General features: G+C 33.2%; 1 protein-coding gene across 1 annotated transcript in view; it reads left to right on the top strand.

Moving 5' to 3' along the window:
• The window catches only part of LOC129221911 (cell adhesion molecule DSCAM-like), a 301931-nt gene that overhangs the window by 150383 nt on the left and 136354 nt on the right, over positions 1-15194 (top strand). Inside the window, exons 6-8 of the mRNA XM_054856287.1 lie at positions 2360-2527; positions 6235-6382; positions 8794-8942. Of these exons, the coding sequence (XP_054712262.1) occupies positions 2360-2527; positions 6235-6382; positions 8794-8942 (465 nt within the window). The remainder of the gene's footprint in view (positions 1-2359; positions 2528-6234; positions 6383-8793; positions 8943-15194) is intronic.

Genomic DNA, 15194 nt, shown 5'->3' with positions numbered 1-15194 from the left:
AACTCCCAAATGTACAATTAATTAAATCATATTACCTTGAGTTTCAAAGCAGAACAAGATAGCGAAAAAAAGAATTCATTGAAAAATCGCCAAAATACATCAAAACATTCCTTATTACAAAATCGTTAATGGCCTAAGCTCGATCATACCTTGAATCTTTAGAAATCAATTAGTAGCAGAAGAGCATACTTCACAAACCTCGCGAAATTAACGAATATCGATGCTTTGCACAAGTAGCCAGGAGCTTGAACCACACTCCCAAATGCTATCTTATTTGCCCAGCTTCAGTGATCGGTTACAGCACTCAAAACGTCTTCTAAGAGCCGATATGTTACCCAGCTCTTTTCAATTTTGCTCCGAAATTAATTTTACCGAGCCTGAGCTTGACATGAATGGGGGAATTTGTTTTCAGTTTTCATCTAATGAGCTCAATTTTACGCTTGAAGATTTGATACCAAGGGATTTGTTTTTCGCTGTTTTTTTTTTCGAATAGTTTAGCTAGGTAATTCTGCCTCCCATTTCGGATTTTGCTTCAGATTTATGCACTTGACTGAATTCCTAAGCGATTATACAGGAAAGGACATGGTAATATATGTGAGCTATGAAATCATTTTCATAGCAGCCACAAAAAAAGAAGAAGAAGAAATATTATTTTTGCTTACAACGTTGCATTAAGGATCTCTAAATTATTATTTCATTGGCACTTTAAATAAATGTAAATGTTTAGTTAAAACCAGTGTTGAAATATTTCAAGTAAAATGTATCGTGAAATATCATCGATGAATATAGTGCTGGGCAACTAGTAGTGCATTTTTACGATAGAAATATGCAACATTAGTAGAACATTTTTAACAATCTAAAGTATAAAGAGAGCTTGAGCCTTAGAATCGTACATTGTTCAACCATTATGTACATTTTTTATCTATATATTGTTTTAAAGCACAACGAAGCAACGTTTCAATCACACTAAAAGTGGTTGATTATGATATGCCCAGTTCCACCGACATTTCAAATTTTATCCCCACCACCCTCCTTTAACATATCAAAGGATATTACTGAAGCTTAAAACCAGGAGGGGGGGGTGTTCCTATCGGCGAAACTAGGGAACTGCTAACTTACTAATTAAACTAATAATGTAAAAATTTTTACACCATAAACAAAGGTAACAAGGTCTTTTGTCTGATGTTTTTTCTCCATAAGCACATTTCTTTTGCATTGAAAAAGTCGTTCCTTGTTACACCGAAACACATATCTGCAGTAATTTACAATATAAGGTTTCAAGGTTTAGTAGTATTTAATAGTAAAGTACTATATTCGTTATGATTGAAAGCGAGTATTTTTTTTTTTCTTTGCATCGATGCAAAACTTGATTCTTAACTACTTTAACCTGAAAATTTAATTTAAAACAATAAAATATGTTTAGTAATTAAACATGTGATATCCATTACGTCTGATTTTAAAAAGATGACATTTATTATTTTACTTAAAAGTATAGCATATAAAATGATATTGCATTATTTTGTATGCCACAATCAAGTGTTTTTACACATTAGGTATCATACTTTCATAAGCCCTTTTTTTTAATACAGGTAATATCTGTACCTCAGACCCAGATTAACATAAGTCCCAAAACTGCAATTTCCCGCTTATTAGTGCATTGTATGTAGAAGCCTCTTCCACATCGAGCAATGTGAACGTAATCCTTAAAAAAGAAAAAATAATTTTCTAGTTTTTTGCTAGGGTTAAAACAGCACGCGTCTCATCCTTTGCATGCGGCAGAAAAAACAAAAATCCTCCATCCTACTGAATTATTTTAATGTGACTTACGTTCTTATGACTCTGAGGAACAGATATTTTCGCTTGAATTTCGCATGTAGTAGCCCTTTTTTTTCTACTTAGCCCTGGCTAAGAGCTAAGACAGAAGATGCATATTTTAAGATTACTGCTAACTTGCATCTTATTGTTAGCATCGTATTTTTTTTTTTTTTTTTTTTGAACAAGCAAGTGTATGACAAATGACTATGTTCATAAAATGTTAAATACAAAAGATATCAGTAACCATGAGAATAAAATGAGTGAAAAATACTCTCTTATGAAAAAAAATGCTAACAGTAGTCACCTGAAATAAGAGAAAAAATAACAGTAGTAGTTTAAAAATATAACAAATCACAATATCAACTCATACTTGTCTGGACATTTTTATGGGAAAAAACGCTTTGTTATGACACATGTATTTTTCTTAATTGTAGATGACGACACTTTCCAAAGTATCCTCAGCAACTCCCATAATCATGTGTTAGGGCACATTATTATGATAAAACACGCTTTGTTAAAACACGTTTATTTTCCTTAATTGTAGATGACGGCACTTTCCAAAGTATCCTCAGCAGCTCCCATATTCATGTATTAGAAAATGGATCACTGACAATAACAGTGGCACAAAAGTCCGATGCCGGATACTACATGTGTGAGACGAGCAATGATGTGGGAGAAGCTCTACGTTATTCTGTTCGATTGGCTGTGCATTGTAAGTAAATTATTAAAGAAAGGTTAAGAAAAAAAATATATAGTTCACATATTCACTTTAAAAAATTAATTATGCAATTTCACTTTGAATAAAACATTTGAAGGGGTCAGAATTGTGAAAAGCCCCAATGAGTGACTTTTCAATCAAAATTTTTGTATCTCGGAACTAAAATTGAAATAAACATGACAATGGATTATGTCATTTGGAGAAAAACATATCTACACTGGTGTGCAGGGACGGATTTGGAAGTGCGGAGGCCCCGGGACAACGAAGGAGTGGAGGCCCCTAATCAGGGTTCGAAAATATCATCATATTTTCGAAAATATCCGATACTTTGATATATATGTATATATACGATATTTTCGATCAGCACTATATTAGTAAATACATCCTGAAGTTACTGCTATTTATTTTTTTATATTATTAGTATTATAATTTATAAATGAGAAAAAACGTAAAATTTGTTACCTGTGAAAGTTAGGATATTTTGTAGAAATTTTATTGTGGGGACCCCTTTGTTGTGGAGGCCCCGAGGCAGTAGCCCCGCCTGCCCTCCCCTAAATCCGGCTCTGTTGGTGTGCAAAAATTAAGGACCAGACGGTTTTTTCAATATAACTTTGTACAAAAGCTTTCCAAATCAACACATTTAATACTGTAAGATCCCCAATACGTAAGGAGATGTGTAATGTAAGCAACACTAACTAAAAGAGAAATCAGATGGATAAAAAGAAGCTTTATTGAAAAAGTAGCATGGAGCGCAATGCGACTGAATGCCGAAACATCCCTGTGATGGGTGTCCAGCAAGAAACATCCAGTCTTTAGTAGGGGATATGATCTCCCCCGACTGCTAAACAGGTTTCACAGCGTCTGTCCATGCTGAGAATGAGGGTTTCAATGAGTTGTTGAGCCATTGCTGCCCATTCGTCTTGCAGCGCCAATCGAAGCTCCCGAATCGTTACTGGTGGTAAGGTACGAGCTGCCAAGCGTCTGCCTAGAAAATCCCATACATGCTCGATGGGATTGAGATCCGGAGATCGTGCCGGCCAATCTATACGTTCAATGTCCTCACTCTCTAAGTGCTGTTCGGCAGCTACTGTGCGATGACATGGTGCATTGTCGTCCATGAAAAGGAACTGCGGACCCATAGTGCCTCTAAAAAGACGCATATATGGAAGAAGAATCTCGTTACAATAACGGGTCCCGTTGACTGAACCTGCATCGAAGATGTGAAGGTCTGTACGACTACCAAGCATGATGCCTCCCCAAACGAGAACACCGCGACCTCCATACCTGTAACTTTTAATGATGTTCGAGGGATTATTGCGGTTTTCCCACTCTCTCCAGATGAGTATGCGATGAGAATCGCTACTCAGACTGAATCTGATCTCATCTGTAAAGAGTACTCGTCCCCATTCATTGTCTCTCCAATTCCCGTGTTCCCGGCACCACAGAGAACGCCTTCTCCGATGAGCAGGCGTTAGAGGTACACACCGTATAGGGCGTCGTGCAAACAGACCACCACCGTGCAGTCTTCTGGCCACGGTAAAACGCGATATCAGTCGTCCAGTCGCCTGTGTCATGTGTTTAGCGATTTCTCCCGCTGTCTGCCGCCTGTTTCTTCTGGCCTGTAAGACAATATACCGGTCATCTGCGGGTGGGGTTCCTTGTGGACGACCACTACTGAACCCCCGGATAGCTGTTCCTGTAGTTTGAAATTGTCTCCAAAGTCGTAAAACGATGCTGTGAGCAATTCCGAACTTTGCAGTCACACTTGTCACACTGCAGCCTTCCTCCAACTTCCCAATGATTCGACCTCGGGTAAAAGCATCCAGATGTCGTCTAACAGATTGATTATTCTATAATTTCTCGCTGAGGCAGCAACTAGGTGTGATTTTAACTGCTATACGGCGTGCAATCTCTTTGCCAGAAATACTGATCTTACACCGACAACATGCTTTCCACTACTCAGACACTCCCCCATTACGTCTGCCTGCATATCTGCTCATGTGCTACCGTACATTACCTTCCTTAATCTCCTAATTGGTCTTTATGTCCGCTCTGCCTCTTCGTTCAGCTAATATGCTAATTTTTCGACTTCGTCCTTAATTTTTGCACACTAGTGTAGTTTTAGCATTGCAGAATATATAATTTTAAATACCTTTAAAAAATTCAACAAAAATTTTATAAAGGTCGGAAATTGACTTACTGAAAAATGCACGTCAGGTGGCATACCACATTCTTGACCCGAACCCTTCATTTGTACGAAACAAGTGTTTGTTTGTTTGTTTTTTTTTTTTTTTTGGTAATTCTAGTAAAGTTTTGTACTATTACACCAGGTTTGAAATATATGGAAAAATAGAATAATAAATATAATACAAAGAACAATAAGAATCATAAATCAAGCTACTTTCAAGCTATTTTTTAATATAGGAACTAATATACTACTCTCCAGTTTTTACGTTCCACCGTTTTTATAGTCAATGCTTTCTTTACTAATAATAAAGCTGAAAGTCTCTCTGTCTGGATCTCTGTCTGTCACGATCTCTGTGACGCGCATAGCGCCTAGACCGGTCGTCCGATTTTCATGAAATTTGCCACAGAATTATTTTATAGCATGGAAGTGTGCACCTGGAAGCAATTTTTCGAAAATTCGATTTTGTTCCACTTCTATTCCAATTTTAAGAAAATTTTATCGAGCTAATTATCACAACGTGAACGAGTAAATTACCAAATTATCGTAACGTGGAACCGTAACATGGGCAAGCAAGTGAAAATAGCAGATTGGCGAGAAATTCGTCTTCTATTGTTTGTGAATATACAGGCGAACAAAATGACCTTTTAATTTTCAACTACGGGCAAAGCCGTGCGGGTACTACTAATATAGAATAAAAGAAATTACTGCATTGTCCGATGTGTAACATTTTTTTGCTTTTAAATATTTCTGTAAAAGACTATTTTTACCCAAGATATAGCCAAATATATAGTTACAATACAATTTAGAAATATGCTTATGTACATGTCAGGATAATTCATGGGCAAAGCTGTAACTCATCTTTTGTGCGTTTAGAAAATAAATCTTCTAAGCTTAATCCTTTTAATTTGCTACTTACCTTAAAATTTCCTCTGCATTAAATTTGTGTGTTTGTTTATATAAGTATAACTTTAAACTTAACGAAAATCCTCCCTTTCTCTATCTTCCGTCTCTTGAAATAATTTATTTCTCCTCATGGCACGTACTGAAAAGAGTTTTATCATCACTACAGTTAGTTAATATAATGCGTTTCTAATGTCAAATTCAGCAACTATTTCAAGGAAATAATACATTTGATAACAGTTGTTACCGAAAAGTATTTTAATGTAAATTCACTTAATTTGCCAACAAGGAGCGGTTAAGAAGAATTTCTTTCACATTTGCAACAACCTTAATAGTTCCTGAAAGTCCAACGAACGTCAACTTACACCGTCTGCACATTAAATAAATTAATTCTTGAATTCCAGGCCATTATTAATGCTCTAAACGCAATCTCATTACCCGTAATATCTCAAAAATTAAGCTCTTTTAAACTCTAAGCGTTTGTACAATTATAAATATACTAAACGACTTTTACTGCTTCATACTTTCAGCAACGCTTGGGAAAAGAACGGCTCGCACAAATCTAATTAAAATGTCAAATGAGCTTTTTAATTTGTCTTTTCTCTCCATGCAGCTGCTCCCCAGATCCAAACTTCTACCCAGGTGGTCCACGTGAGAAAATCGGAGGAAGCAAAATTTTCTTGCTCCGCTACAGGAGATACACCGTTAACTATAATATGGAGCAGAGAGGGATTTCCTCTAAGTCTTTATCCAGAAAACAGGTAGCTTCAACTTTAAAGTTTTATTACTTGTGACTTTTTTTTGGAAAGTGCTTTAGAGCTCAACTCTAAAGCCTGTTTCATGTTTTTTAAGTGAGGTATATTTCATATTTTTTTTAATCTGGTTCGACGGATTACTTTTGGAAGCATTGCATTTGATTTATAAATTTGATATTAAAGTTTTACAATATCTGAAAATTAGTTCAATTTTAGTCAAAACAGTATAAAAATAAAAGAAGAAGTTGAATGTTTTTTTCATGTAAACACGATTGTTATTTTGTACAAAATATTAAAATAAAAAAGGGGGTTTCGGGCTTCGTTTGTACATAAGCATTGCTCCAATTTTACATTAAAAGAAACAAAAGGAATTCACTAAAGCTTTTAGTGCTTCTAGTAGTTTTTTATTAAGAACTGAGATAAAAGCAAAAGCATTGAATTCTACGAGTCGTAAAAAGATAGTTAAATAATGGTTTTGCCTACATTGGAAAACCCGCTGCGGGCTTTCGATGGTTTTTCGAGAAGCAGAAAATTGTCAGCACCCATGTCGTATGCTTATGATCCCTTAAGCATTCGTTTTTCATCAAATGCCCTAGGCAAAATTAAATTAAAAAAAAATAAATAAATAAATTTAAAAAAAAAACAGAAAATAGTCATTGAAATTAAAAAAGTTCAATCTACCATGATTTAAAAATGAGCTAAAAACAAATTTCTCATCTCAAACCCTAACCTAGATTTAAAGCCCTGTACAGACTTAGAACTTAATGCAGTTTGTTTTTAAAATTCATGAATATGAATTTTTAATTGCTGTTAAAATTCATGTAACAATAAAAGAAAAAGCATGCGGTGAATGTACTACATAACTATAAGAAGTGTAAAGAGTTGTTATCAATCAGAAAACTTGCGCATCAACTTATTCACTTGTTTGCAGATCAATAAAAATTTCAGTTAAATTACATATATGATTTAACTATTAGTTGTGCTTGCCCCAAGTGTTTTATTTTAAATCTTACATAATTTTGATACCTCTGAAAAATTCCCAATCGCGAATTTTCCACAAAATCAGTAAGAACTTTTTATCTCTATAGGGCTTTGAATCTGCATGGGGCTTTAACAGGAGAAATTATTTTATAAATTTTAGTTTATTTAAAAACATAGAAAATTAAATCTTTTTTATGTCGTTATTTTCAAAACACTATGTGTATGTATATAGAGAATTGTTTATGAGAATATTCAGAGTCTTGGCGTTTGATTCCATATTAAAAGAAGATTGAATTTTGAAGTGAACTCTTTATTAATGAACCTCTGTAAAAAAAACAGCATTTGTGCTTGTGCTGAAAAAAAAAATAGTGGACAGGGGAAAAGGGGGCACATGTGAGCAATTTTTTTCATTTCTTTATTTTTCAAAAAATATTATCAATTTCTCAGCGCAAAAGTTTCCCCATGTTTGACTACACTTTTCTTTGTGTCATGGATTTTTGTTTGGGATTTTTTTAATAAAATATTTCTTTACTTCATGGTATTTTTAAAAATTGTCTGCAGTTGTTCACATGGGCCCCTAGAGGGGAGCACATGTGAACAGGCCTGGGGCACATATGAACACGGGTGAAAAATACAGGAGAAGCATCATATTGTAAAGGAAAATTCATCAATGTGAAACATATACCTAAATAACAAATATTTGAGGGTTTGTAACGTATACTGCGTCATTTTCAATTGTACAGTTATTGTTTCATTCTGAAAATATTTTTCTCGAATATATAACTGTGCACTGTCAAATTCTAAAGTCTCATAGCCTCTTCTGATCACTAAATGGAATAGACAAAAACTTATGTAACTACATAATACTAAGTTGTTTTTTTTTTTTTTTTTTTTTTAAATGTAAGAGTTACTCTATACACATTTTGCTTTTAAGCTTCATCCAGTGTTTGATAATGTACTGTAAAATGATTTTGAACTTCAATTTTTAATTAAATGAAAATATTTCGTGTCTTTTTATTTCCTGTAAGTATAATGTAACACTAAATTATGTATCAAATATTTAGTGACAAAAAAATTCAAAAATATAAATTAAATATATATATTTGATATATATTAAATATATATCAAATAGCGAATTGCCTTTTTTTTTGGTAAAACCACCTTCCATTTTAAGTTTTAAAAAAAATTTAAAAAATCCTTAAAATGTCCGAGACGAAATTCCTATGAGTTTGCTCTGTGAAAAGAAACGTCTTTCCTGAGTTCTTTAATTAATTCAATTCCACTGTTAATCCAGAAGTATAAAATATTCATGTATGCAAATGTTCTAAAAATGTCCAAGATAAGTAAAAGTTATTGAATGAAAGTGTTTTTAAAAGTTTCTTTTGATAAGTAGTATGTGTTTAAAAACTTTACTGTGGTGATTTTTCCATCCAAAGATATGCCACAAGGGAAAGTGAAGGAAGAGGGACAAAAATGTCAGAAGTTGTCATTAAGTCGACTCAGAGAAAGGATTCTGATACATACACATGTTCGGCATCAAATCCGTTTGGAGAAGATAAAACTACAGTGCGACTAATTGTCCAAGGTAATGCATACTTTAATTGTTTGTGTTTTTTATTACAAATTAAATGAAATCATTAAATTACGAAAAAAATGTGCGGTGAAGTTCATGTTTGGAATAAAAGTAGACAGTATCACAAATTTAGTTCAGAATCTAAGATAAGACATGCAGTAAAACATCAATTAAGTTTCATTCCTTATCAAGTGGTCCTCATCCGGCCATTTTGGAGATGGGTGAAGTTTTTAACGTCCTGTGAGGATGTAATTGCTTTACTTTAATAAATCAAGCTTCCTGTGAAACTAGAGTTACCCTATTTAATATAGATCTTTAATGTCTAGATGGCAAGGAAAATGTCAACAATCCAGTTGGTGCCATATATTTCATGCAGTAGACATTGTTAATGTTGGGGGAAGACAAAGCGCAGTATCTGAAAAATTTTTGATTATTATTTTTTTCTTTGCATATTTTCTCATATATTTTACTTTCACTTTATTGTACAAGTTTGCTTGTTTGGTTTTCGCTGGAAAAAATACCGTCAGATTCCAACATTGTCACATTGTTGGTGTAGACACCGAAGCACTGCAAATATCTCAAATTCTGCAAATTTCTCAAATCCTCATTTCTGCAGATACTACGTTTTATCTTCCAACGGCACGACAGCAATTCCGTTATCCGCTTCTTTAGGCTCTTTTCATCCGTTTTCTATGAACGTAAAGGAGTAAGTCTTTTAGAAACAGAGACAAGAACACTTGGTCTTAAAAAAAAAAAAAAAACATACATAAATATCACAAAGCGGTGGATTTGAGGAACTGGGTGAACAAAACAGCAATAATATATTGTCTGTCTATGCACAAACGCAACGAATCTATCCATGCAGGGTGGACTATCGAACTAAAATCCCCCCCCCCGCAACACTCGATGCACTGACTATGCGGTGATTATTTAATTAATTTCGTGAACAACGGTAAACGATGATATTTTGGTTTATTCCAAAACAGTAGACGCATTCGGTTTTTATCTTGCCTATAGAGCGATTATTTTGATCACCAGCACCTATGCTGACAAACTCGTTACCTGGACATTTTTCGATGTTGCTGTAAAAAACTTGCATACTTGCAGCAACAGATACAAGTTGTTTTGGCTAAATTAATCAACTACAGAATTTGTACCAAGCTATTATTTTTTGTCCCATTCAGTATGAAACAACTTGCATATTATCCATGCGTTCCTTTCACAAACCTTATCTATGCAATTCCACGGGTAACTGATTGACATTCACAGAGCAAAACGATAAGTATTTTGAAACATAAACCACAAAATATTAGTTTTTAAAAATATATTTTCGCCTCGCTTATTGTACTTTCTAAGCTAAATTTCATGGTATAATTGAATTTCCAAAATACATATTGAGTGATTTTAGAAAAAATGTTAAAAGCATGGTAACTGACTGACATGAATGCAATAGATTCAATAAGTGATTTTAAATAAGTGATTCTAAAAGTAATAAGAATTTTTATTAAACTTAGATCAGGATCAAAGAACAATGAATAAAATTTTGGCCTTTGGCAATTGAGTTGGAAAATGTTGTTACAACAAAAAATTACAGTAATTAGAACGGCTTGGTAACTGACTGACATAAACGTAACTGACTGACATTTTTTAATTTTTTTAAATATACAAATGCAAATGTTCAAAATTAAGCAGCAAAACTTATAAATAAGTTAAAATAAAACTGAACAATGAAAATACATTAGTTCACTTTAATACAGTGAACGCTGGTTAATCGAATCAACCGTTTTAATAAATCAAATTATCAAAAACAGAACAAAATCCAGCTTTAATGAATTAGCCACTTTATTGAATCGGCCGCTATATTGACTCAGCCGCTCTATGGAATAAAAACCGTTTAGAACAAACGTGATTCATGTAAGCGGTGGCCACTGTACTGCTAAAATAAATATTTGTGTTATTTACGACAAGTTGTAACTGACTGACATATTAGCAACTGACCAATATTAGAAACATCAAACACGAAATATCCATTAAAAATATTTTCTCCCAGTTTATCGATTTCTTCAAGCTGAATTTATTCGTATGATTGAATTTTTAAAATGCATTTTAGATCATTTTTTTAAAAAATGTTAAAAGCATGGTGACTGACTGACATGAAAGCAACCTGCAGGAAAAGTAGTATAGATTGAAAAAAAGATTTCCCTCTGAAAGCAAAAGATATTATTCATAAATTTAAATTGAGGTCGAGGAATAATGAATAACATTTTAGCATATAGAATTTGATTTCAAAAATACTACAAAATAACAACTACAATAACTAGAACACCCTGGTGAGCTAAGTGACCGTTATTTCTAAATTTTCTATATATACTAATATAAAAAATTCAGAATCATGCAGTAAAACAACCAAATAAGTGTACACAAAAGCAGAGTTTTCTTTGCCATTAGAGTTAGACCAGGGGTCCTCAGCCTATAAGGACCCCCAAAATAATTAGAACATATAGAAAATTACTACAAAATGTAGTTTTATTATGCTAATTATGATGTTTAAAAGCAAGGGCGATACAAAAGGTAAACAAAGATTGATTTTTAACATTAAAAAAATAATAAAAAAAAAATTAAAAAACAATTTTGTGCTACATAGTATTTTGTTCAAGTAGTCTACATCCTCAGTGTACCCTAGCTGTAATAAATAAAATAACAGAAACTGTAGGCACTTGCAACTCTGCAGCACTTCCTTCGATATATATTTCTTTGCTAGCATCTATAATTGTCTTTGACCGAATGTCTAACAGCTTTAAAATTTGTGAATAAAACTATACGCAAAAGAAAAGCAATGAAAATAAGTTTTTTTTTTTTTTTTTCTATCGATTCCTCTTTTCCCTTCTAGGTTTTTTTTTTTTTTTAATTTCTAGAGGATTTTAAATCTTTTTTTTTCCCTTTGGTATTTTAAAATGGATCACATCTTTGTAAAATTATTGAGCTCTAAAAAATAAACTATTTCTATTTCCTCTACATCATCTTCGCCACTGATATGATTGAACAAGTCCTTTTTTCAAGAATTTCACGTTAGCCTTTCCTCTATTATCAACTATCACTTACTACAATATATTGTAGATCACAAGAAACTCCATATAAATGATCTTTACTAGAAGTTACTTCCCATATATCTGATTTTTTTTTCCTCCATGCGGAAGTTGTGATATTGTAAATTTGTCTTCTGGCTGTACTGACCGTAAAATGCTTTCCTCTTCTGTTTTGAATTGATGTATTTTTCGAATACTAGGCAATTATTTTCGAAATTTAGGCCAAAGCATTACTAAATTATGTAAGAATTAATAATGAACAAAATCAATAAAATATGTTATCATGCTTGAAAATTAAAAGAGTTGAGTCGTTTGGTATTACTAAAAAAGGCTAAAAATAAAATAATAATGTTTACAGGAGAATTAAAATAAATACATTGCAGCCATTTAAAGTTAAACAGAATATCAGACAGTAACCGTATCAAGTGTGTCAACCAGTTACGGAGGAATTTTTGGTGCTCCGGTTGTGAACTTTAAATTCTACATATTCAACATTGAAATATTTCTGATGTAGGAATAAAATATGAATTTAGGAATATTTCCAGCAATACTTTTTATGATGAGGGGGGAATAGTGTATTTTTTATGGTAACTGATTGACATTTTCAAAAACTGATTTTAAGATTGTTTCTGTACGAAATACTATAAAGATATTTTTTAATATAAACTTCCAGTATAAAACTATATTATGAGTGTAAAAAATACACTAACATATTTTCCGTTTAGTTAGAATTTTTTTAGGAAAAAGGTTGATTACTACAGACCAAATGTTCCAGAAAAAATCCGGAAAGGACACAGACATCTGTTACGGCGCGTTTTCAATACGAAAAACTAAAAATTAAAATTTAATTTGGTGCACTTTAAAAATATATATTTCAAGCTTTTAAATGATATGGGTCATTCCATGTCAAGTGATCCAAAATTTGAGAAATATGTTCACTCACATTTTTGTTTCTCTGAAATTTGGCTTATAGATTGTACCCTTCAACGAAATCAAAAGTCCATTTTTTTAGATTTTTATCTCTTTTAATTTTTTATTTATGAGACTTTGATTTTTGGAAAAACCCGTTTTTTCATGGATGCTTGAACATAAAATGGTTGATAACTCAGCACCAAGTATAGATATAATGGTTTGGTAAAAAGCATTTAAAGTAGGGGAGACCGGGGCAGGTTTTCGCGCTTTTTTAAAGTTATTTTTTATATATTTTTTTATTTATTTACCTAAGTTTGAAAAAACTACAAAACCATTCAGAGAAACCTTGGCTACAACGTGGAATTACATCAGTTAATTAAGCTTTGTTTTACAGAAAAATAGTTTTAAGTATCGTTATGTCACTTGCGAAAATGTGTCCCGTGACCGGGGCAAGTTTTCGCATACCTTATTAATAGACAGAAGCAAGTTTTCGCATGCACTTATATCAATATAATTTAGGAACTCAAACAAAATGTTTTCAAGGTAGGTTATTTATTGATTTTCAGTAAATATACATTTAAAAAAAACTCGTCACCATCGTGGCTACTTAATAATTTTAATACATGTAGGACTGTTAAAAACACTAAACGTCATCGTCACTGTCACAATTAATGCATACAAAGAACATAGGGTTTCCTTTGATGCAAGACTCGTAGGCCCATCTTTTGCAACGAGTGCACTTTACCCATATCTTTTTAACCTTAGATTTACTGTACAATTCTAAGCAATAAATGCAAGCACAGTCTTCTTCCTCTTCATCACTTAATTCGTCATTTTCTTCGGGCTTGTTAGGTTTTAAAATTTGTCTCTTAAATTAATTCTTTTTTACATTTTTCTTATCTTTCTTTTCATTTGTTTTCTCTGCTTAGTTTTTTGCTGCTCTAGTCTAAGCTGCTCTTTGACCGGAGTGTCGGTCAAAATGGCCGACTTTCTCTTCTTTCTTCCTTTGCCGGTCTGTTTTCTCGGACCCGCTTTTTCCAGAGGTCTCACTTCTTCTGGGGTAAGACAACCTACGTTTGGCTGTGTTAGAACTTGAGTATCAGCCTGCTCGTGCTGCCCTGTTAAAGGCTTGATGGGCTAGGAATCACACTTAATGAGGCAGGAGCACAGAACTGTCTGGGAGTTTTAGTTACCTTTTCAGAGGTTAACTTTCTACAATAATTTGCCAAAGTCCTGTCGCACAATCCAAACTCTGCCACTACACTTTTCATACGACTTCCTTCTTTTACTTTGTTGACAGTTTCTACCATAGACTCTATGGCGTACTTGACTCTTTCACACTTCTTTTTGTAGTGTCGTACCATGACAAATCTGAAAACCCAACACACAGATCAATATCAAGTCATAATAATCAAGTCATTCTGTGAACATATCAGTTTAATGCTATTTTTATGAGCACTGAGACCTATTTTGTTTTAACATGTATCTCTCATGAAGGATTGAGATTGTGATTTACATTTTCTCCGTTTTTTCTTTAAAAATATAAGTTTTCAAATAAGAAGCTTACCTTTTCATGTGTATTTAACTATTTATGCTTCATTTAAGAGTAAATAAAATAATAAACATCGATAAATAGTAGCGATCGAAAGAGGCGGGGCATATTTTCGATGCGACGGGGCACGTTTTCGATGCGAAAATATGCCCCGCTTAATGTTCGGAAACGTGCCCCGTCGCCATGTTTTTCCTTTAACTTCACGCAGACGGTCAAAAAAAGAATTTTATGGACAAACTATCACATCACGGGTAGCTCTTAAATGTGGTTTTTCGAAATATTACAACAGATAAATCTTAACTTAAAACGCATATGTTTGTTTTTAGTTTAAATTAGGTCATCAAAATTTACTTACCTGTATAAAAACAAGTGAAACTGACGTTACTCAGCAATGTGAACAGCCATCCGACTGAAACTCTCGTAGTTGTCGTCCAGTGGCGCTGCCTTTCAAATAGTCAGGTCAGTGCTTCGCTCTACCGGCACGCTAACGAGTTAAAGTCAAATCGAAAACGTGCCCCGGTCTCCCCTACATTAGATGCAGTTTAATATGATATGCAACATAACTCATTTTGTAAAGAATTTCATTTAAAAAAAATTTAAATTTAAATTTAAAATTACTTTTTTTTTAGAAAACATATAGTATTTTTTTAATCCTAAAAATGTGTGTGTATTTTATCTTTATTTGTGCAAAATTTCAAGCTGGCATCTCAACGG

The sequence above is a fragment of the Uloborus diversus genome, chromosome 5 (genome assembly GCF_026930045.1).
Source record: "Uloborus diversus isolate 005 chromosome 5, Udiv.v.3.1, whole genome shotgun sequence".
Classification (NCBI taxonomy): domain Eukaryota; kingdom Metazoa; phylum Arthropoda; class Arachnida; order Araneae; family Uloboridae; genus Uloborus; species Uloborus diversus.
Note: the sequence above shows the minus strand (reverse complement) of the source record. Positions and strands in the feature narration are given on the sequence as shown.